This window comes from Vulpes lagopus, chromosome 23 (assembly GCF_018345385.1).
Source record: "Vulpes lagopus strain Blue_001 chromosome 23, ASM1834538v1, whole genome shotgun sequence".
Lineage (NCBI taxonomy): Eukaryota > Metazoa > Chordata > Mammalia > Carnivora > Canidae > Vulpes > Vulpes lagopus.
This window is the reverse complement of record NC_054846.1, coordinates 55,598,440-55,621,901: the sequence shown is the minus strand read 5'-3', so window position 1 is coordinate 55,621,901 and position 23,462 is coordinate 55,598,440. Positions and strand designations below refer to the sequence as shown.

At 36.2% G+C, this 23,462-nt stretch overlaps 1 protein-coding gene across 2 annotated transcripts in view; it reads left to right on the top strand.

Annotated features, from left to right (window-relative positions):
* Positions 1–21,171, top strand: part of C23H16orf87 (chromosome 23 C16orf87 homolog) — a 28,944-nt gene extending 7,773 nt beyond the window's left edge. The window contains exons 3-4 of one of the 2 annotated variants that reach the window (XM_041739121.1): positions 14,411–14,593; positions 20,502–21,171. In XM_041739121.1, the coding sequence (XP_041595055.1) occupies positions 14,411–14,593; positions 20,502–20,620 (302 nt within the window). In that variant the 3' untranslated portion in view covers positions 20,621–21,171. The remainder of the gene's footprint in view (positions 1–14,410; positions 14,594–20,501) is intronic. The other variant, XM_041739122.1, reaches the window with a different exon arrangement.
* Positions 21,172–23,462: the final 2,291 nt, after the last annotated feature.

Sequence of the window (23,462 nt, the reverse complement as noted above, 5' to 3'; positions counted from 1 at the left end):
TCAGGCTCCCGGGGCATGGAGCCTGCTTCTCCCTCCGCCTGTGTCTCTGCCTCTCTCTCTCTCTCTGTGACTATCATAAATAAATAAAAAATTAAAAAAAAAAAATTTTTTTTAAAAAGAGTAGATTGATTACAGATAAATTTTGAGTACCAGCTGTATGCCAGGAACTGTTCTAAGACTTGGGTATAAAGTAATGAACGAATCTACTGTCAGGGCAGGTTCACTGCTGTTGTGGAGCTTACATTCTTGTAGGCATGAGATAGACAGTGAATAAATACAGGGAGAATACAAGCTTTTGACAAATGATAAATTAAAATTAAATGATAGATTAAAATAGATTGTTGTCCTAGCATGTGACTAAAAGGCTACTTTTGGTTGAGTGATTGGAGAAGGCCCCTCTGAGAGGGACATTTAAACTGAGGCTGAATTGGAACAAAGGGGCTAGCCATGATGAAATCAAAGAGAACATTCTTGGCAGATGAAATAGCAAATGCAGAAATTTTAGGGCTGGAAAAAGTTTGGTATATTTTAGGAACAAAAAGTCCTGTGTGGTTGCAGTGTAGACAGTAAGAACAGGGGAGTGTGGGAGATGAGACCAGAGGGATAGGCAGAGGCCAGATTGTGTAGGACTTCGTAAACCAGAGTAAAGCTTTTTTTATTTTGTTCTTAAACTATGAGGAGAAACTATTCCTAGGGCGTGGGATGGAGTGAAGGGAAGGTAGCGTGCTCTGATTTGCCTTTTAGAAATACCATTTTGGCTGCTGTCTGGGGAGTAGATTGTGGGGATACAGGGCAGTATGTTAACTGAGTGAGAATGCTGAGTTACTGCTTAGGTTATAGTAGCAGGTGATTCAAGAATTGTTTATATCTGGGAGTTCTGTTTATTCTAGATCTCTATAGAGGTAATAAGTCATTCAGTCCCATCTCTGCCTTTGTTTGAATTTGCTCTCTTTTATCAAGATAATAAAGGCTTTGCTGGATTAGCTATATAGAAATCATCCAGAGAGCTTTTAAAAATGGGTCCCTGGTTCTTATTTCCTCAGAGTTTGATTCAGGTATGGAACCCTGGAATGATTGATTCAGTAGATATCTGGGGTGGTGTGTCAACTCAGTTCCGGGTCTCCAAAATGAGTAAGACATGGTCTGTGCCCTAGTGGGACAAGTTATTGTTGGATATTGTTATTTTATATCCAACAAATATTTTCAAGCTCCCTCCATATGCCAGTGGTTCAGGTGAGAAATGAGGTAAAGAAGAAACCCAACAAGGACAGAAAGAAGGGACAGATGCTGCAAGTATTAAGGAATCAGGATCACTTCAACCAGAGGGAAGAATTTTAGAGTTACTTCCAGTGACTTGGGTTAATTAGAAAGGGAATATAAAAAGGAGGACAGATTTTTTTTAAAGATTTATTTATTCATGATAGAGAGAGAGGCAGAGACACAGGCAGAGGGAGAAGCAGACCCTGTGGCGGGAGCCCGACATGGCACTCGATCCCAGGACTCCAGGATCGCGCCCTGGGCCAAAGGCAGGCGCCAAACTGCTGAGCCACCCAGGGATCCCCAAGGAGGACAAATTTTGAGGGAAAGATGAATTAAGTTTTGGATATGGTTATGAAATATCCATGTGAGTTTTTTCCCCCCAGTTAGACATATAGTCTAAAGCTCAGGAAACAGCCTCAACTGGAGATAAATCTTTTGAGCCATCAGGGAATAGATGGTAGTTGACGAGAAATGGATGAGCTTGTCCCAGAGGGTCCATAGGGTAGGAAGGGGAAGTTTAGCGACTGAACTCTGGCAAACACCGATCTTAACGGCTGGAGGTTATTAGGGAGTTCAGGCCAACTGAGAAGTTGCACATGTACATGTCAGTTGTAGGAGAATCACCAGTGGAGAGTAGTGTTACATAAGTCATGGTGATGAGTAAGAAGCAGTTCATCATTATTTTACATTTGGAATTTTCTAAGGTTCTGTTGTTTAATAAGAGTAGCCCTCTAACCTTGAAGTAAAGATGAGACATTAAAGCCTAGAAATTCCCTGGAGGAGGAAGAGGAACCAGCAAAAGAAACAGAAAAAATAGTTTAAAAGGGTGGAGGAACATCAGGAGTAGATTATGCCATAGAAACCAAAGGAGGGGAGGGTTAAGAATGTTGAAGCCTAGAGAACAGTTGGTATAGTACAGATAATGGGGGGTGGAAACCTTGGCTTCAGACTTAGATTCCAGTTTTGTCACTATCTAACAAGTTAATTAACCTCTGTGAGCAGCTGCTATTTACTTGAGTATAATACAGGCTTATAGTAGAAGCCTTAGATAAAGGATTGAAGTGCAGATGAAAATGGCTAATGTAAACAAGTTTAGTATATTCATTTCTACAATTAAATTTCTTAAAAGTAAGATTTGCCTTGGATAGTTTGTAGTATGTGGGAGATAGAGAAGAGTACATAAAAGTACTTGATGAACATGGCATGGTCAGTGGGATCCAGGAACATTCCAGTTTTAATTAGAGAATTCATAAAGAAAAAAAATGAAAATGAATAATATATATCTGGAAAGATAATGAACTTCGCTAATAATCAAGAAAATGCAGTTGAAATAAAATGCCATTCTTTTTACCCACATCCTGACAAAGCTGTCAAGGATTTCCAGGTGCTTTCCTTTTTTTTTTTTTTTTAAATTTTTATTTATTTATGATAGTCACAGAGAGAGAGAGAGAGAGAGAGAGAGGCAGAGACACAGGCAGAGGGAGAAGCAGGCTCCATGCACCGGGAGCCCGACGTGGGATTCGATCCCAGATCTCCAGAATCGCGCCCTGGGCCAAAGGCAGGCGCCAAACTGCTGCGCCACCCAGGGATCCCCTCCAGGTGCTTTCCTGAGTCTGGCAGCATCCAAAGTCTCATACTAGTTGTACATCATCTCAACCTTTTGGTAGGATAGTCTGACTGTAGTTGTTAACAAGTTTTAAATGCACATGACTTAGGATCTAGACATTTTTATCAGTGGGTATGCATCCTGAAGATATAGTTGTTTTTAATACACAATGAGATATATATTAGATTTATAAGCAACACTGTTTATAATAGAAAGTTTTAGCCCAAATATCATCAGTAGCGGAATGGTTAAGTGGGGTACATCTTTTAGGGAACAACAGTATGTGCTAATTAATTAGATTGTATGTACTGACTTGGAAAAATCTCTAAAACAAAGTTAATATAGGGAAAAAGTATAAAACAATACTTGCATGAACTCGTTTTTTGTACAAAAATTTTTTTCTTGTAATGAGAACTTTTAAAATTTACTCTTAGCAACTTTCAAATATGCAATACAGTATTATTAACTATAGTCACCATGCTTATGTTACACCATCATGACTTATTTGTAGTATAGAAACTTAGAGAAGTTTGTACTTTTGGACCCCCTTGCCCCCCAACTCTCACCTCTGGCAACCACCAATCTGTCTGTTACTTACAAGCTCAGATTTGTTTTTTAAGATTCTGCATATAGGTGAGATCATACGGTATTTATCGTTCTCTCTCTGATATATCACTTAGCATAGTGCCCTCGAGGTCCATCCAAGTTGTCAAAAATGGCAAGATTTCATTCTGTATTACAGCTGAATAAAATTCCACGTTATCTTCATCCATTCATCCATCAGTGGACACTTAGGTTGGTTCCATATCTTGGCTGTTGTAAATAATGCTGCAGTGAGCATGAGGGTGCACATATCTTTTCAAGTTAGTATTTTTGTTTTCTTTGGATAAATATCCAGCAGTAGAATTACTGTATCATATGGTTCAATTTTTCATTTGCTTTTTAGACCCCACAAAGTGATTTCTACATGTGATACATAAATGGATAGATCACTGAATAACAAGGGAGGAATTAAGGAAGACTTTTACTTACATAATTAAACATTTGAAACAAGAAAGAGCCATCTGTGAAGTTCAAGTTGCACTTATTTTAAAAGTGAAATCAAAGCTATAAAAGATAATTTTAAATTTCAGTGGGTTGAAATTTCTTTTGTAACTTTGTGACACGTAGGAGGAAAATAATCTGTCAAGTCAGATTTACCTAAGCTTGAATTGCTCAGAACTCACATTTTTTCAAATATACTAATCTGTATATCTTCCTAACACAGTAGAAATAGGGAGGGAGGGAGGACACTAGACTTGTATAGAATTTTATCTAGGGGATCCCTGGGTGGCTCAGTGGTTTGGCGCCTGCCTTTGGCCCAGGGTGCGATCCTGGAGTCCCAGAATCGAGTTCCGCATTGGGCTCCCTGCATGGAGCCTGCTTCTCCCTCTGCCTGTGTCTCTGCCTCTCTCTCTCTATGTCTATCGTGAATAAATAAAATCTTAAAAAAAAAATTTATCTAGCTGAAAATACATTTAAAAATTTATTATGGAAATTAAAGGATTTTTACAAGTTTTTTCATGTTGATGAGGGGAAGAGATGAGTGTTATAAGTAAATCTGTGTTAAAAAATGCTCAGTGCTTTGTATGAGTCCATAGAATCTCAGGGCAATTAATAATTCTTTGACAACCTTCCTAACTAATGTCCTCATTTGTTAGGTATGTGTTTCTTTTACTCTTTTTGGGGGGCCAGTATTAAATGAAGATAAATTTTTAGAAATTAACCATCTTGTTCATGTAGGACCTTATTTCTAAAGTCAGTGATTGCTTTAGAGTTTAAAAAATAACCTTGAAATTAAGTCTTTCAGGGGCCTCTGGGTGGCTCAGTCGGTTATATGTCTGCCTTAGGCCCAGGTCATGATCCCAAGGTACTGAGATCAAGCCTCACGTTGGGCTTCTGGCTCAGCAGGGAGCCTGCTTGTCCCTCTCCCCCATGCTCATGCTTTCTCTCTCTCTCTGTCTCTCTCTCTCTTTCTCAGGTGTGCTGAAGTAAAGTCTTTTTTAAAAAAGGAAAAAAACTAAGCCTTAAACTCAATTTGAAGTAATTTTTTTAAGATTTTATTTATTCATAAGAGACACAGAGAGAGAGGCAGACACACAGGCAGAGGGAGAAGCAGGCTCCATGCAGGAAGCCCGATGTGCAGCTCAGCGGTTAAACGTCTGCCTTTGGTTGACAGGTTGTGATCCTGGGGTCCCAGGATCAAGTCCCACATTGGGCTCCCCACATGGAGCCTGCTTCTCCCTCTTCCTGGGTCTCTTCCTCTCTCTGTGTCTCTCATGAATAAATACATAAAATCTTAAAAAAAAAAAAAAAAAAAAACCTGTTTAAAAAAAAAAGTGAAATGACTATTGCCAATTGCTAGTACCTTTATAAACCCAGTGATTGAATGTTACTAATTCAGTAGTTAGTGATCCTCAATTCTTAATTACTTGACAGTGACATTGGTTTTGTTATTTCAGAAAACATTGTTTCTTATGTGCTAATCACTTAAAATTGCTGTACATTCACGTATAGGACATGGCTTTAAGTTTTTATTTTGTCTTTGGTGGAAAAATGCATGCCTATATTTACCTCTGTGCCTGTACATTTGGGTTCTTAATCATATAGTTTATATAATGATGACTATATTCATTTTTAAGACTTTTTTTGTAGAATCTTCTGATTTCTTCTAATTAAGACTGATTTTAGGTCTGCTGCATAGCTGTCATACTAAGATTTCTTTCCTTTGTACTCTTAGGATAAGCCTATTTTTCTTGTGTGCCATTTTGTTTCTAACTTGTATGTTTTTGTTTTTGAAATAAATTTTCCAGAAAGTTGTTTCAGACCTGAAAAATTTTTTTTCATAGAAATATCTGTTGGTACATTTCCTGTTTTCAATTGTGGAAGGCCTTTACTTTGTACTCACATTTATTTACTTATTTTAGAGAGTATGTGTGCACTAATGCAAGTAATGGGAGGGACAGAGGGGTTGGAAGAGAAGTAATCCCAAACAGACTCTGAGCTGAGCATGGAGCCCATTGTGGGGCTGGATCTCACAACCCTGAGATCATGATCTGAGCTTAACTGACTGAGCCACCCAGGAGCCCCTGTACTCACATTTGAATGTCATTATCATTTTCCTTTCCATCTGAGGGCTCAAATCTTCAGTGTAGAGCTGTTTTTACCTATGATTCTTTTTTTTACCCCATTTTCTTTTCTCTTCTTCCTGGCATATTGCATACTTGTTGGATGATATATCAGGATTACCATCTACTGAGACTGACACTGCGGTGGGGTTTTTTTCACTGTTTAGTGAAGAAAGATGAAGTTGGCTTTACAGCACTAGTGATTCAATGATACCATCAAAGACCTGGGTTCTTTTTTCTTTTGTTCTGAGATGTAACTTTCATCCTCATTGTTACAAGGTAGCTCTTGTACCTCCAGGTACTCCATAAGCATTCCAAGTAGGAAGAAGAGAGAAGGACAGAGGGACAAAGGGACACGCCAGCTGTGATTGCCCCTTTAAAAAAAAAAAATTGTTCTGGAAGCCTTACCCAATTCCACTTACTTATTGGCCAGAACAAAATTCCATGGCCACATCATCTGCAGGAGAGTCTTTGAATGTATATATTTCAGCTGGGCCCATTGCCCTCTTGATCAGAACATTCTGTGCTTTTAAGAGGGGGGAGAATGAATACTGGGTAGATAATTAGTAATTATGTCATGGGTGAGTATTAGATTTCTGGGATCTTTCCTTCATTTCTCTTCACTTCCTGTCACCTATTCTCTGTTTTTTTGGTGTTCCAGGAAATTTCATTGATTTCTCTTTTAGAGCTATAAATCTGTCTTTCAGATGTGTCCATTATTTAGCTTGTCTCCTGCACTTTAATTTTGAGCAGTTCAGGGATCCCTGGGTGGCGCAGCGGTTTGGCGCCTGCCTTTGACCCAGGGCGCGATCCTGGAGACCTAGGATCGAATCCCACGTCGGGCTCCCAGTGCATGGAGCCTGCTTCTCCCTCTGCCTATGTCTCTGCCTCTCTCTCTCTCTCTCTCTCTCTCTCTGTGTGTGTGACTATCATAAATAAATAAAAAATTTTTAAAAAATTTAAAAAATAAAAAAAAAATTTTGAGCAGTTCATTCTGTTTTCTAATTTCTTCTTTATCATTGACTCTTACTTTTTCATATTTTTTATTGTAAATTATACATAACATAAAATCACTATTTTAATCATCTTAAATGTACACCTCAGTGGTATTAAGTACATTCATGTTGTGTACTCAAAACCATTACCACTATTAAACGCCAGGACAGTTTTCATCTTCCCAAACTGAAATGCTGTACCCATTGAACAATAATTCTCCATTCCCCTTCCCCACTGCCCCAAGGCAACCTCTGTTCTTTCTGTACCTGTGAAAGACTAGTGTAGTTACTGCCTATTTAGAATCACACTATATTTATCTTTTTGTGTCTGGCTTGTTTCACTTAACATAATGTTTTTAGACTTCATCCATGTTATAGCATGTGTCAGAATTTCCTCTCTAATATTTCACCTTATGCACATGCCACATTTTGTTTACTCATGCACTTGAATTGGCTTTCACCTTTTTGCTTTTGTAACTAATACAGCTATGAACATAGTTGTTCAAATATCTATTTGATTTCCTGCTTTCATTTCTATCATATATATGCCCAGAAGTAGAATTGCTGGATCATATGGTATCTCTATGACTGTGGTAATGCCATATCGTTTTCCAAAGCAGCTGCACCATTTTATGTTAGCAGTAGCAATACCCAGAGTTTCCAATTTCCCCACATCCTCATCAACACTTACTTTATGTGCTTTTGATAAGAGCAAAGCTTTTGATAAGAGCCATTCTAATCAGTATGAAGTGCTAACTTGTGGTTTTGATTTGTATTTCTCTAATGATTAGTGATGTTGAATATCTTTTCATTTGCCTGTCATCTTTGGCGAAATGTCTATTCAAGTTCTTTGCTCATTTTTGAATTGAGTTTTTACTGAGTTCTTAGAAGTTCTTTTTGTTCTGGATATTAATCCCTTATCTGATAAATGTTTACAAATATTTTATCCCATTCCATGAATTGCCATTTTTATTCTGTTGATACTGTCCTTTGGTGCACAAAAGTTTTTTTATTTTGTTAAAATCCAAGTTGCTGGGCAGCCCGGGTGGCTCAGGGGTTTAGCACTGCCTTCTGCTCAGGACGTGATCCTGGAGACCAGGGGTCGAGTCCCCACGTCAGGATCCCTGCACGGAGCCTGCTTCTCCTCTGCCTGTGTCTCTGCCCCCCTCTCTCTCTCTCTGTCTCTCATGAATAAATAAATAAAAATCTTTAAAAAAAATAAAAATAAAATCCAGGTTGTCAGTTTTTTGTTTTGTTTCCTATACTTTCATTGTGATATCCAAGAAATCATTGCTAAGTCCAATGCTATGAAGTTTTTCTCTCCTTTTTGTTCTAAGCATTTTATAATTTTAGCTGTAATATTTAGGTCTTCGATCCATTTTGAATTAATTTTCATATAAGGTATAAAATAAGGGTCCAGCTACTTTTTTTTTGTTGGTGTGTGTGTGTGTGTGTGTGTGTGTGTGTGTGTGTGTATGGATATCCAGTTTTCCCAATACAACTTGTTGAAAATATTATCTTTTTCTCCTTGAATCATCTTGGCACTGTTTTTGAAAATCATTTGACCATAGATTCAAGGATTTATTTCTGGGCTCTCTATTTTATTCTGTTGGTCTATATATCTGTCAGTACTACACTTATTTGATTATTGTAGTTTTGTAGTGAGTTTTGAAATCAGGAAATGTGCAACTTCTGACATTGTTTTTCAGGATTCTTTTCGCTATTTCAGATTGCTTGGAGTCTGTATGAATTTTAGGATTGAGCTTTCTGTTTTTGCAAAAGAATCTTAATGACATAAAGTCTAATCAGATCTTCTGAAGGTATACATTAGAATGTTTTAAGATTATTTTTTCTTGGTTCTTTTTTTTTTTTTTTTAAGATTTCCTTAATTATTTCAGGGGGTCGGGAGCAGAGGAAGACAGACAGGCAGACTCCTCACTGAGCACCGAGCTCAACATGGGGCTGGATCCCACGACCCTGAGATTATGACCTGAGTTAAAACCAAGAGTCATATACTAAACCAACTGAGCCAGTGAGGCACCGCTGTTTTTTTCTTGTTTCTTGAACTGCCTTTTTCTTTTTTTTTTTTTTTTTTAAGATTTTATTTATTTATTTATAGAGACACAGATAGAGAATGAGAGGCAGAGACACAGGCAGAGGGAGAAGCAGGCTCCATGCAGAGAGCCCGATGTGGGACTCGATCCAGGGTCTCCAGGATCACACCCCGGGCTGCAGGCGGCGCCAAACCGCTGCACCACCGGGGCTGCCCATGAACTGCCTTTTTCTGTTTTATCTTCTTCCTTCTCTGTTATACTTTTTATTTTCCTTAAATTGCTGGTAATCCTTAATTGCCTATTGATATTTATAAATGGAGGATTTGATTTATCATTATCAGTGTAGATAACTTGCATTACTATCCTACACTGTTTTAAGGGTCTATTTTGACCATAGAGCTTATTGGCAGGCTTTGGGGTGTAAATTACATGAGCTGGGAAGCAGTGTTGAATTCCATGATTGCCAAAATTGGGATACCTTCATCCTGGGAGAAAATGTGAAATTCCTAATAGGATTTCATTTTTATGAGGAGCTGCCATTTATTTGTTTGTATCTTCTATGTTTTGAAGGTTCATAGTTCCTTTGAACATTACTTGGTTCCTGAGAGTTTCACTTCCTTATGTCAGTTGTTCTGCTGTAGTTCTGTAGATATTCTGATGATCACTCTGTGGCCTGCCCTCCCTTACTGTAGTTTTTGTCCTGTTCTGAAGTATTTTCACAAAGAACAGCTCTCCCTTCGATAGGAGCCACATTTTGTGTTTTGGATTGTAGTGTCTTCTATTTCTAGTTGTTTTTTCTTCTTTTCTTCTTCTTCTTCTTCTCCTTCTTCTCTTTAGATTTATTTTAGAGAAAGAGTATGAGCAGGGAGAGGGGCAGAGAGAGAATCTCAAGCTGACTCCCTGCTGAGCCTGGAGCCTGACACTGGACTGAGTCCCACAACGCTGAAACCATGACCTGTGCTGAAATCAAGAGTTGGAGGCTCCACTAACAGAGCCACCCTGGTGCCCCCTCTTCTGGTTTCTTAATCAGAACCTGTGAGCTTAAAAAAAATAAAATTAAATTAAATTAAATTAAAAAAAAAAAAAAGAACCTGTGAGCTTGCTGGTTTGCTGAAATTCTGGATGATTGATAGCATCCTTTCTTTGTTTCCATCACGAGAGATTTACTTTCCTTTTTCTCTTTACCTTTTACCTATGTTTATTCTCATTTCAGTGGGATTTTCCAGAAAGGAGGAAGCAGATGCATGTGCTCAGTCTGATTTTATTTATTCAGTACCACTTAATATGTGTAGGTAATGTTCTAGATTCTGTGAGACAGAGGCATCCCAATTTTCAGAGTTTATATTCTAATGGAGGATTGAGCATATAAGTAAATAACAGATTATAAAGGTAGATTATAAAAAGAAATTTGGGCTGTGAGACTCAGAGGTGGGTAACTTATAAACATTTTAAGTAAATAAGTAGTCTCATTCAGAGTTTTGGGATGAGAGCTCTAGGCAGAAGGATTAACAAATGCAGACCCTTGAGGAAGGAACTTGTTTATTGAAAGGAAGGCATGTCTGGGGCGTAGTGAACAAAGTGTTGTAGTAGGAGAGAAGATTGGAGAAAGGCAAATTCAGATCTTATAGGCACTGTAGTCTTTGGTTAGGAAATTCGGCTTTATTTTTAAATACAATAAAAAGCTAATGAAAGATTTTAGAAAAGAAGCTATACAGATGAATTTTTTGAAAGATAATTTTGGCAGCTCTGAAGGAAATATATTCAGTTTGGATGCTGCCCATAGAGGTAGAGAGATGAAGAAATTATGGATATATTTTGCAAGGAGTACCTGTGGATGTTTGTGATGATAGAAGAAGCAGCAGCCTGGGTCACAGATAACTACAAATCATTTGGCTTTTGCAAACGGGTGGTGCAGTGAAGCTTTGCGGGAGGGAACATCAAGAGTAATTTTTTAGTACATTTGAAATACTTGTAAGAAATTGGAGTGAAACTGTCAGGCAGTCTGGAGCTTTGGGAAGAGGTCTAGTAGAAAGTATAAAATTTGGAACCATCATAAACAACAGAGTGTAATGTTTTAGGTCTATGGATTATCTCTCAGAGAAGAGAGCTCAGGTCAGAGTCCTAGGGCTTTAATATTAAAGATGAGAAAGTACTTGAGAGAGAAGACAGCAAAGGAGCTAGAGAGGAATGACGGTAAGATGGGAAAACTGGAAGCCTGAAAAATCAAGTGAAGAATACGTTAAGAAAAAGAGTAGTCCTCTTTGTTGGATTTTTGAGAGCTGGTATTTGGGTGATTAAAGGGAGGTGCTGTTAGATTTGATAACAAATTTTTGTCCTTCTTGATCAGTTTCATTGAGTGGGCAGCTATATTGAAGTGGATTGAATGGGAGGTAGAAACTGAAGGCAGAAAGTACAGAGAGCTCTTTTTGGAGAAGTTTGGCTAATAGAAGTTTGCAGAGATGGGTGGGTAGCTGGAGGAACAAACTTAAATTCATTGTTGAACTTTAAAAGGCATACTATAAAAAGCTTTACCTATTCCTTTAAACCTTTTCTTTTTTTGAGAAATTCTAAGCATACACAAGAGTAGAAGGAAAATGGCCAAACCTGGCCCCATTCACGCCCATGTCTATTTCCTTCCCTTGCATATTTTTTTAAGCAAATCTCATATAATTTCAGTTATGTATGTTTCTGAAAGACAGCCCATTAAAAATATAAGCACAATTAAAATTAATAATTCCTTAATATTAAATACCCAACTGGTGGGGCGCCTGAGTGGCTCAGTTAAGCGTCTGCCTTCTGGTCAGTCATGATCCCAGGGTCCTGGGAATGAACCCTGTATTGGGATCTCTGCTCAGTGGGAAGCCTGCTTCTCCCTCTCCCCGTGCCTGTTTCTCCTTCCTACTGCTCCCCATGTTTGTGCTCGCTCACTCTGTCAAGTAAGTAAATAAAATCTTTAAAAAAAAATACCCAACTGGTGCTGAAATTTTCAGGTTTCTCATAAAAACTTTTTTTTTTAAGTTTTAAGATCTTCACAGTACATATGGGCAATATCTTTTTTAGCTCTCTTTTACCTATTGTTTTCTTTCTTTTTTTTTTCCTTGCCAATTGTGTTAAAGAAGCTATCACGTGTACATCTGGATGTCCTATTTGGCTTTTCGTGGTGTAGGAATGTAGGAGAATGCACTCCTCTAGTGACTTATTTTTCTTGTAAATTGTCATTTGGATTCAAAAGTTTGATAGGATTTGATTTTCTTGATAAGACTACCTAACAGGTAGGTATTGTCAGGTGGCATATAAAATCTTCTTGTCTCTGTTTTTGTAATATTAACAGCTATTTCTGTTTAGCACTTATATCCTTTAGTTCATTTTTGTTGAAAATGGTGATACCTGGTGCACCAGGAGCCACTTGCTGCCACTGCCACCAAACAGGAAAGCCTTTCAGGACCAATGAGGTGCCCTCTCACAAAGGCTCTGTAACCTATGACTATATCTGTTAACTGACCTAATATGAAATAGGTCATTGAACAGCACTACAACTATCAAGGAAATTGAATTCATAATTTTAAAAAGCCAAAAAAGAAATCTCCAGGTTTCTCCAGATGGTTTCACTAGAAAAATCTACCAAACCTTTAAAGAATTAATGCAAGCTAATGAAGGGAACACTTCCAAATTTGTTTTATGAAGCTAATATCCTAATACCAAAATTTTGCAAAGACAGTGTAAGTAAAGAAAAGTATAGGGGCGCCTGGGTGGCTCAGTCGGTTAAGCATCTACCTTCAGCCCAGGTCATGATCCTGGGGTCCTGGGATCAAGCCCAGGTCACACTCCCTGCTCAGCAAGGAGTCTGCTTCTCCCTTTCCCTCTGCCCTGCTCCCCCACTCGTGCTCTCTGTCTCTCAAATAAATAAGTAAAATCTTTTTTAAAAAAGAAAGAAAGTTGTAATACTTTAATTTTATCATTCTTCATTTTTTAGCCACAGTAATTCTTAAATGACAAACCTCTCTTTATCTGTACTTCGGTTACTGAGTGAATAGTAAAATTGGAATAGAAAAGGCAGGATAAATGCTTTGTTCTTTCTATTCTATTTAAGTTTTCAAAATAGGGAGTTCCTTAGTTTTTGCTTGTATTTTTAAAATTTAGTGTCACGTACTTGTAGTTTTAAGTATATTTGATGTTCCAGTTTGTTATTACAGTTACTGTTTGTATTGATGCCCAAATTGTCCTACGTTGGTCAGTGGGAGCCTTTTCAAGTTACCCCTTGAGTCCTTTAACAAGACCCTGGTTGTCTTTGATAACTTCCCTGCAATCTTGAATACTTAAGTGTTCTTGCATCATCAGGTATATGTCTGAGATTAGATTTAACTACTTCTCTGGGGGTATGATGTTTGGAAATAACCATTACCATTTTACTTAAACAGTTTTTGTTTGTTTGTTTGTTTTTAGTTTTACACTATCTTATTAAGCATACTTATAAGTTTTTTAAATTGGTCTCTTCTTGGGATATGAATTTTATATGTTTTGGCCCTTTATCATTGTGGTTTTAGGCATTTGGGGAATTCTCTTTGTTGCTTTTGAGTTCAGGTATATATTAAAGCAAGTTTGTTTTTTGTTTTTTGGGTTTTTTTTTTTGTTTTGTTTTTTTTTTTTTTTTTGGCCTTCTCCAGCATTTTGAATTGTTTGGAGTAGAAGGATGGCTTATTGCATTAATTAAATCACCATGTTGAGTAAAGTTCCCCCTTTTGCTGTTCATTTAGAGATCTGCATGCTTGGAGAATGTCAGAAATGACCTCATCTGTGGCTAAAGTGCAAACTACTTATTACTTCCCTAGTGTTTTTATATTTTCTGTGGATGTTTTCTGTTTGCTTTTTATTGGTAACCTTAATGTATTATGGCTAAAGTCAGTTTTGCTTCCGTATATTTGATGTATTTCAGTCTGTATTTTGAGTAGGGGGCAAAAAGGAATGGAATTTTTTTTTCCTTTGCTAATACTTTACCATTTTTAGCTTGGAAGGAGAGAAGGAAAAAGGCAGAAAGATTGCTGTGAAATTGTGTGAACATGTAGGGGCTGAAAATAAAGGTGCCAAATAAAGAAACTGGTCTTCTGTTACAATTCTTCCTACCTCCTGAGTTAATTTGGATCTGAATTCTGTTGAATTTCTTTTTTTCCTGTGTGGGTGTGAGGAACAAGGATGTTACGGTTGTAGTTTTATAAAATATGCCAGGCAGCAAACTCTAGTGCTATTTAGAAAGAAAAAGAAGACAATGAGAACTTGGGCAAACAGTTCTTGCTAAGCCCTAAAATATATCACTTTTATTCATCCATACAGAAAACAAGCATGAGGCCAAGAGGAGGCGAACAGAGAGAGTTAGGCGAGAGAAGATAAATTCTACAGTAAATAAGGATTTAGAAAACAGAAAGAGGTCTCGAAGTAACAGCCATTCAGATCATATCAGACGAGGAAGAGGAAGACCTAAAACTGCATCTGCCAAAAAACATGAGGAAGAAAGAGGTATGAATAAATCCAAGCAGTTTTGTTTTTCAAGTATTAAATTTTTCTAGACTTTAATTAGGTAGTAGTGAAGAAAGTGTTTGGTAGGCATTGAGCTCTTGGACTTAAAATCACAACTCATATTTTAGTTTGAAAACATTTCCTCCAGGGTAGATGCTTGTTTTAAAATCAAAAACAACAACAACAACAAAAAACACAGAATTGAATTCTAAAGCTAACGGCTCAATTAGGTAAAATTCACCTTGCTATAAACTGATATTAGAGTTCAGATATAATAATTTGTATTATAGAGAAGCCTGTTAAAATGGTTGTTTTTTGTTTTTAAAGATAAATCTGAGTTTTGTTAGACTTATTTCAAACTGTTGCACTATGAATTTTAAAAATTTACTATTGAAAGTATTCTTCAGTATGAATTTTTAAATTGCTGTTGTGTCTTCCTTACTTTGAGGCAGTTTTTTATGTAAATTTTTCTTGGTCCAAAATATATTTGTATTTCTCCTTACAGATTTTCTCCTTTCTTCTGATAAGTGGTATGTCTGCCAAAACTTGTTTTTAACCATTAACTAAAACTTCAGCTTCTCTTTTTATACATCTTCTAAAAAACCTTTTATCATGGAAGATTTCAAAGATGATACAAGAGTAGGGAGACTAGACTAGGATAATGAACCCCTTTATGGCCATGAATGAATATCTTTTGAAATCGAGACTTCCAAGCCTGTAATTAATGGAAAAAAGTGATAGTTGCTCTTTATAATTACTTAAAAACCTCTATCAAAATAACTTCATCTTCAGTGAAATGCATAGTTTCTTGTTGGTGGGTTATGCTTTGATTTTTCAGGCATTCAGTTTTAAATATTCAAGCATAAGTATAAATTTCTCCTATTTTAGACATTGAGAATTTTTTTATCTGTTTACCATTTCTCTCTGCCTTGTATGCTTTTATTTGAATAAAATTATGACTGTTAGGGAAAATAACTTAACTAGTATAGCTGTCCTTAGCTTTTTCAGAGTTAATGGTTTCTTAGTATTGTATGGATAAAGGAATAAGGCTTATATCATATTTGACTGTTTTCTTTGAAGAAAACTTAGATACGCCTTAATTCCTTGGATAATTTTACTGCATTTTCTTTCTCCTTCTCTTATGCTGCTCTTCCAGAGAGTTTAAATTTTTTTCTAAACTTAAATGTGTTTTTTAACATGGGATGATCAGAAGGGAAACCAGGCAAAGAAACTAAAAACTGTTTCAGAAGGGAAACCAGGCAAAGAAAAATCAACAGAAAAAAAACAAACAACAGAGAAATACTGCTTGGCCCAGAAAACAGAACATTCTTTTCAGTTGAAGTAAAGGGAATATAACCCAAAGAATGGAGAAGGAATGCTTCTGGTGGTGAGTGAGAGGAGATGAGAAAACAGATAATGACAAGTCTTTTAGTTGGGGAAATGAAATCTAGATAATTGTGCTAGGAATCTGGGTGTGCAGGTCTGAACTTTTTATTCATGTTAACTTAAACTAGTTGGCTATAAATTTTTTTTGTCTGATATTTTCAGCTTATTATAGAAAGTTTTAAGCTATTTCTAGAGTAGGATATGCTCTTGATTTATTTTTAATACAAACAGGAAGATGTTCAAGGCAATTTTTGTAAAACTGGAATCTTTTCATGTAAGCTATGGGGGCGGGGTGGGGAAGAAGTCAGCACACTTTTTCTATAAAGAGCCAGATAATAAATATTTTAGGTTTTGTGGGCCATACAGTCTTCTGTTGTAGCTACTCTGCTCTGTCATTGTAGCTGGAGAGCAGCCAGAGACAATATGTAAATGAATGGGCATTGGCTGTATTCCAGTAAGACTTTATAAAAACAGGTGGCAGGCCAGATTTGACCTTGGGCTGTATTTTACCAACCCTTGAGGCAGACCATGTTCTCTAAATATAATATGGATAAGAAACAGGAACTTTTGAAATCTTCTGTATTTTTACATATCTAGACTTCTTTCATATGCTTTTTACTGTTAAGTAGCTGTTTGCTTTAATTCAGTTTTTATTGATTCCTTGCTCATAAGGTACTTGGAAACTTTGAAGCAAGCTTTACCTTAAATAAGGAGTGTCTAAAAACACATTTTTAATTGACTTTGTATTCTATATTTTAAAAAAGAAGAGAAAGAAGAAAGAATGGAAAGGAAAGCTTTTTAGACATCTAGATAGCATATTTTTATACAATCATAAAAACAAACCATTAAACTTAAAAATTTTTGGTTGGGTTAAGATAAATTTTCATTTTATGTGAGGGGGAACTATGATTATTTTAAATACTAGATTTAAATTATTTTAAATACTAGGAATGACATTTAGATTAAAATATAGTGGGCAATTCTGGAAATCTTATTAATGAACATACAAGATTTATGTAGAGATCAAGTTAATGTTGGTAGATCGAATAACAATACCTAGCTCTCCATCATCTTCAAATCCTAGTAATATTATAGTAAAAGGATTTTTTTTAAAAGGACCAAATTCAAAAAAAATAAAAATAAAAAGGACCAAATTCCACAAGAGCAAGGAACGGGAAAAGCAGCAGAATTCTAGAAAGCGATAACTGCTTTGGTAGACCCATGAAACCTGAATTGTTAGCCCCTTTGGGGAAAACTAAAAAAGAAGCAGATTTTTATTATACAACTGCCTTAAGATCAGGAATTTTTGTGTCAATTATATTTGGAGGTGTAGAAATGAAGATGAGGCTAAAAAATGAGAGTGTTTGGAAGTCTGTTTTTTAATGGCTGTTTACCTCATTTTCCCTCCTTCCAAATGTATCCTTTCAAAAAGATGAGACAACTCTGATTTAGAGAACCCCAGGTGTCATTAAGGGCAGGGCTACTATACAGAGATCAGGAAGGTTATGTGAAAATTAGAGTTGATAAATACCGAATTCTGTGGTTAGGTTTGGATCATCCAGGTAGGAGATTAGCAGTATCTTCTCTAGGAAATCTAGAACACCTAAGAGAAAGGGCCTAAAATAAAGGTATTTTCATTAGGGATTTCACAGACAAATGGCCCAGTCAGATCATCCTAAATTGGTGATCACAGTCAAGCTCCACAGATGTATATGAACTAATCAGCTTTTTGGATCCCATTCTTAAATATGAGCATATTATCAAGAATTACCCAGATATATAGATGAAAGTATCTCTATGAAAGGCTAAGACCAAATTAACAGGAAAAAACAATAACTTGGATAAAACAGATTTTTGCAGGAAAAAGAAAAACTTAAAACTGTCATTAATGTTTTTAGCAAGAGAAGATATTATAGTCATGAAACGAGAATAAGAAGATATTTAAATGGAAAGGCAGCTGTCAAAATACCTAGAAAATGAACTTTAAAATACAAATCTAAAAAAAAAAGTGTGTTTATAAAGATTTGCAGAAATGAAACACTAACAGGTTTATTGAAAGAATCAGTTGTACCAGAATGTAGAGAAATAAAAAAGAGATGAAAGGGATGCCTGGGTGACTCAGTTGGTTAAAATGCGTCCAACTCTTGATTTCAGCTCAGGTCATGATCTCAGGGTTGTGAGATTGAGCCGCATGTGGGGCTCTGCTTTGAGTGTGGGAGCCTGCTTAGGATTGTATTTTCTCTCTCTCTCTCTCTCTCTCAAAAAAAAAAAAAAAAAAAAAGGAAAGGGAAAAGAGATGAAAGAATAGAATGGGAAAGATAAGAAATTTAAAGGACCAGTTTAAGGTTCAACATCTATAAATTATTGATGTTCTAAAAAAAAGAACTGAGAAGATGGAGGAGAAGGATGTCATCGATGAAATAATTCAAGAAAATTTTCCAAACCTGAAGGACATTGAGTTTCCACATTGAAATGGCCCACCAAATTCTGAGACCAGTGGATGTTTAAAAGTAGAGATTATGCCAAAGCATATCATCACAAATCCTATCTTTTTGATTAAAGGAAAACTCCTTCAAGGGCTCAGGGGAAAAAGAGCTAGAAAAGAATCAAAGTGGTACTTGGAATTAATGCAGTGAAATACTATCCACCCAGGAACACACTACTTATATATGAACAGCATCAATGAATTTTAAAAACATACTGAATGAAAGAAGCTAGACACAAAACAGTTGATGCTATATGATGCCATTTATATGAAATCCATGAACAGGCAAATGACTCTGTGGTGATAGAACAGTAGTTGCTGGTGAGGTGGAGAGGTACTGACTGAAAAGAAGCATGAGGAATTTCCTGTATCTTGATTGTGGTGTGGGTTATACACATGTATATTTTGTCAGAACTCATCCAATTGTACATTAAGATGTGTGTATTCACTGTATGTGAATTTAGCAATAATTTTTAAAATAACTGTGAAAAAAAATTATTGGCTTTTTTTTTTAAAAACGTGGCACCATTAGTTGGAAGATAATTTTTTGCCTTCATACTCGGATCTCCATGAATCTTAGTCAATCATACTATGCGTTAGCATGAAGGTAAAGACACTTTCTAACTAACATTCAGGGTCTCAAAAAATTTGCTACCTATACTCCCTTTCTCAGGAAACTACTGCAAGATACATGGCATGAAAAGAAGTAAACCAAAAAGAAGTATTCTGAGATCCTGGACACAGGGTTCAACTCAAGAGAAAGATGTTTATATCCAGCATGATGTTGAAGAGCAATCTCAGTGATAATTGTGTAGCAGGTCTAGAAAGCAACCATTTTAGGTTGGAGCAGACGACTTGGAGAGATTTCAAGAAGATAAAATAGATGTAATACCTAGTATGTGTAAGCATTCTGAAAGATCTATGCAACGTGGAGAGAGTTTGGGTTCAATTAGTAATGAAAACTAAACAGATGAAAAAAATCTCTTCAGGGAAAAAACAATGCAGGAAAAGTGAAATCATTTACATAGTCGGAATAATGTAAACATTGAATATTGATCTCACCAAAATTGTGATATAACGTAATGGGAAGATGAGATAGGAAGAGTATATTAGGGGGTAAGAAATAGAAAACAATAAAATTATAGCTTTCTGTGGTGGGAGGTCAATTAATGCCTAAAACCAAGAAATAGCATCACATAAAAATGTTGCTTAGAGAGGTAAAAACAAGAAGAAACAACTGAGAAAAAGTAGTTGCATTTGGGGAGTGAGAGGTGTTGGCGGGGGGAGGACTTCTGTATTACAATTTGACTCTACTTAGATATGTGTTTAACTTTGATTAAAAAGTCAAAACAAAACAGACAAAAGTACAATCATAGAAGAACCCCCCCCCAAAAAAAAAGAAATTGGCAAGAAAAAAAAAAGAATTTGGCAGATTGTGCACAAAGATATTTATTGTGATTTCTGCTGGCTTATAACATAGTATAGGTGGTTTTTTATCCTTTTTTGTTTTTCTGTACTTTTCAATTTTCTACCATGAACTTGGATTACATTTGTAATCAGGAGGGGAAAAAATAGGATTAAATGTTGGTTATTCTTATTTTGTTTAGCAGGGCTAAGGTAAGGAAGTTAATATATTCATAAAGGCATATTGGTAGGGGGGTTGAGGGGACCATCTTTACGGTGAGAAAATTTGAGACAGTGAGCTCACTCATCCTAGTGAAGAGAAAGAAATATTTGAGACTTACAGAAATTATGTAGATATTATAGACTGTATATATATATATATATATATATACACACACACACACACACACACACACACACACACACATATATAGTTTCCATTTAGTTCATGGCATTTCAGTAACTCCTTTATGTAATTTTGAAAAAATTTTAGTTTTAGTAGGATGATACTATATAACATTTCATGTATGTTGTTAGTATTATGTATATTATCATCTAAAGAAATAATTGAAAGCTTCATGTATTTTTTTTAATTACCTCATTTACATTAGCTTTCTCTTTTTCTTTTAACAGAGAAACAGGAAAAGGAAATTGACATCTATGCTAACCTCTCTGATGAAAAGGCTTTCGTGTTTTCAGTCGCCTTGGCAGAAATAAATAGAAAAATTATCAATCAAAGACTTATTCTCTGATACTTGTCTGCAAGTGTGTTGCAACTGTCTTCAGGATTACATCAGCAAACTCTCAAACAGTTGAGGACTCTCAGGAGCATGCTGACTGCATCAATAAGGGCCATTGATTGTTTTTGTTTTTGTTTTTGTTTTCCCCTGTCATTTAGCCTGTGCCACACTTTGGTAGCAAAGCTGTAGGCTGGGACTGTTCTGGGATTTCCTTGTTTACCAAGGAGTGTTGTCAGTGTTTTTTGTTTGGGATATAAGTAAATATATTTACCAAAAACAAAAAAAAATAAAAAACAATGGATGGCTGTTAAAGGATAAAGGTGTAGAGGTGGGAGTGGAAGAATGAAAACGAGGGAAATAAAATGCTTGATAGTTTTCAGGTTTGCCACCAGAGATGCAATATTTTAAGTACTTTGAGAAAGAGTGACTTTTAAGAATATTATATTTCAGATTTTCAGCACTAACAGATTGCATATATACAGTTCATTTACTTTTAATAAATTGGCTATTGATATTTTATTGAATGGGGAATTAAGAATATAAACCGTAAATTTTGTCTTAAATTGATTTTTTTCTTGGCCTTTATTTTTATGACTTAAGGTATGAGTTATATTTTGGGAGATACTTTCTAGACATTTGGGAAGTTTGGGTGCTATATGAAGAAAAACATTTAAGGGGATATATCATACTTCAGATATAAACATCTTGTTTTCTTGAATGTAATTTATTTATTGGTTTAAAATACCTTTTCTGCTCTCAAGATGGTGCCTGTTAACCTAAACATAAAATATATTTATTACATACAAAATATTTCTTAGATAGCCACTTTTAAGTAGTAATGTTTTATCTGAATGGATGTTCATTTATACATCCTGATAATTATTTAAATTGTTACTTAACCTCACTCTGGAAAAAAATAAATAAACCTTAATATTGAAACCAATAGATTAATACTGTGGTATAAGTTTTTGTTCTATGAAGTTTATGAAATATATTTAAATTCTTAATTTTTTCTAGTGATAAATGGTAACTTTATAGTTGATTTATTTTATACTAAATGCTTTTGCATTTTGGCATATCAATTTAATATTCAAACTTGACAGTAACTTCCCTTATTTTAGGTACCCTTGATCCCCACCCCAGTGTCCGAATCTGATTGAAAGTCCAGAAAAAAAAAAAGTTCAGAAGCCTTACTTATTAGGGAAGGTAGCCATCAGTTAGATTTAGCCTTAATAGAATTTTCCTTTCAGTATCAGTAGTGCTCTCAGCCTTATCCTGCTCTCCCATCACTTCTCAAAAGAAAAAAATGGGTCACCTGGATGGCTCAGTAGGTTGAGTGTCTGCCTTCTGCTCAGGTCATTATTTCGGGGTCCTGGGATCAAGTACCTCATCAGGCTCTGCTCAGCGAGGAGTCTGCTTCTCCCTCTCACCCTCCCTCTGTGCTTTGAAATCTCGCTTTGTCAAATAAATTAATTAAATCTTAAAAGGGGGGGTGCAGCCTGGGTTGCTCAGAGGTTTAGCACCCCCTTCAGCCCAGGGTGTGATCCTGGAGACCCGGGATCGAGTACCACATCGGGCTCCCTGCATGGAGCCTGCTTCTCCCTCTGTCTCTGCCTCTCTCTCTCTCTCTCTCTCTCTCTCTCAAATAAATAAAAATTTTAAAAAAAGATTATCATTTTTTCCTACTTTATTTAAATGGTAGCCAGCAGAGGGAGCTTAAAGGGTACTCTAGGTAGGAAGTAGAATTTTTCTAAGAATTTCTTTACAACCCCAGTATTGACCTGTAGGTACTACTAAATTGTCTTCTGTGCGTTTTAAAGCCCAGTAACAAAGTTTATTCCTAAGCATGCAAATGTGATTTGATCTTTGAAATACAAGAACACTATCTTCGTTTTGACAAGAAAATATAAAAGTAATGAACATCTAAAAATGATTTGAATATGTCCTCAGAAAAAGGAAGAACAGCTTATGGAATAGGCATCTTTTTAAAAGAATATTGGGCAGCCCGGGTCGCTCAGTGGTTTAGCGCTGCCTTCAACCCAGGGCCTGATCCTGGAGTCCTGGGATCGAGTCCCACATTGGGCTCCCTGCATGGAGCCTGCTTCTCCCTCTGCCTGTGTGTGTGTATGTGTGTGAGTGTGTCTCATGAGTAATGGATAAAATCTTTAAAAATGTATAAAAAGGGATCCCTGGGTGGCTCAGTGGTTTAGAGCCTGCCTTCAGCCCAGGGCGTGATCCTGGAGTCCCAGGAGCCTGCTTCTCTCTCTGCCTCTCTGTGTGTGTGTGTGTCTCTGTGAATAAAATCTTAATCATTCAATCTGAAGACCCTTAGAGGAAAGTCATGTTAAAATAATCATGGATACAATAAGGAAGGAGACTGGTGACTAGGCTGGAGCTTGCCATTTAAAGAAGTAATTTATTTCAGATGCTCATGATGTTAAATTGTTGGCTTATTGAAAAAGTTCCTTGGCAGAGGGGCAAATTAGGTTTCCCCTGTTTGTGATATAACAGGGAAACAGGAAGTTTGTCTAAAAATATTCTCTGATATGTTTATAAGCTATCTCATTATAAAGCTGAATTTGTTGAAGAATGTTGTAATGGTCTTGGAGTATATTACCTGTCATTCATTGGTGTTAAACTTAACTCTCTTCTGAGCAGATGTCCTAAGAGCATAGTTATGGTAATTTAATTACATAATCCAAAATTTGTTCTGCTCTAATACCTATAAATGATATGACTATTCACAATGCCCTTATTAAATGGTTCCATAATTAGATTAGGTCTGTTGAAAATAAGTTCATTCTTAAATGTGAACAAAATTAAGTAAAAGTTATTTGGGAGTTGTTAGGCTAAA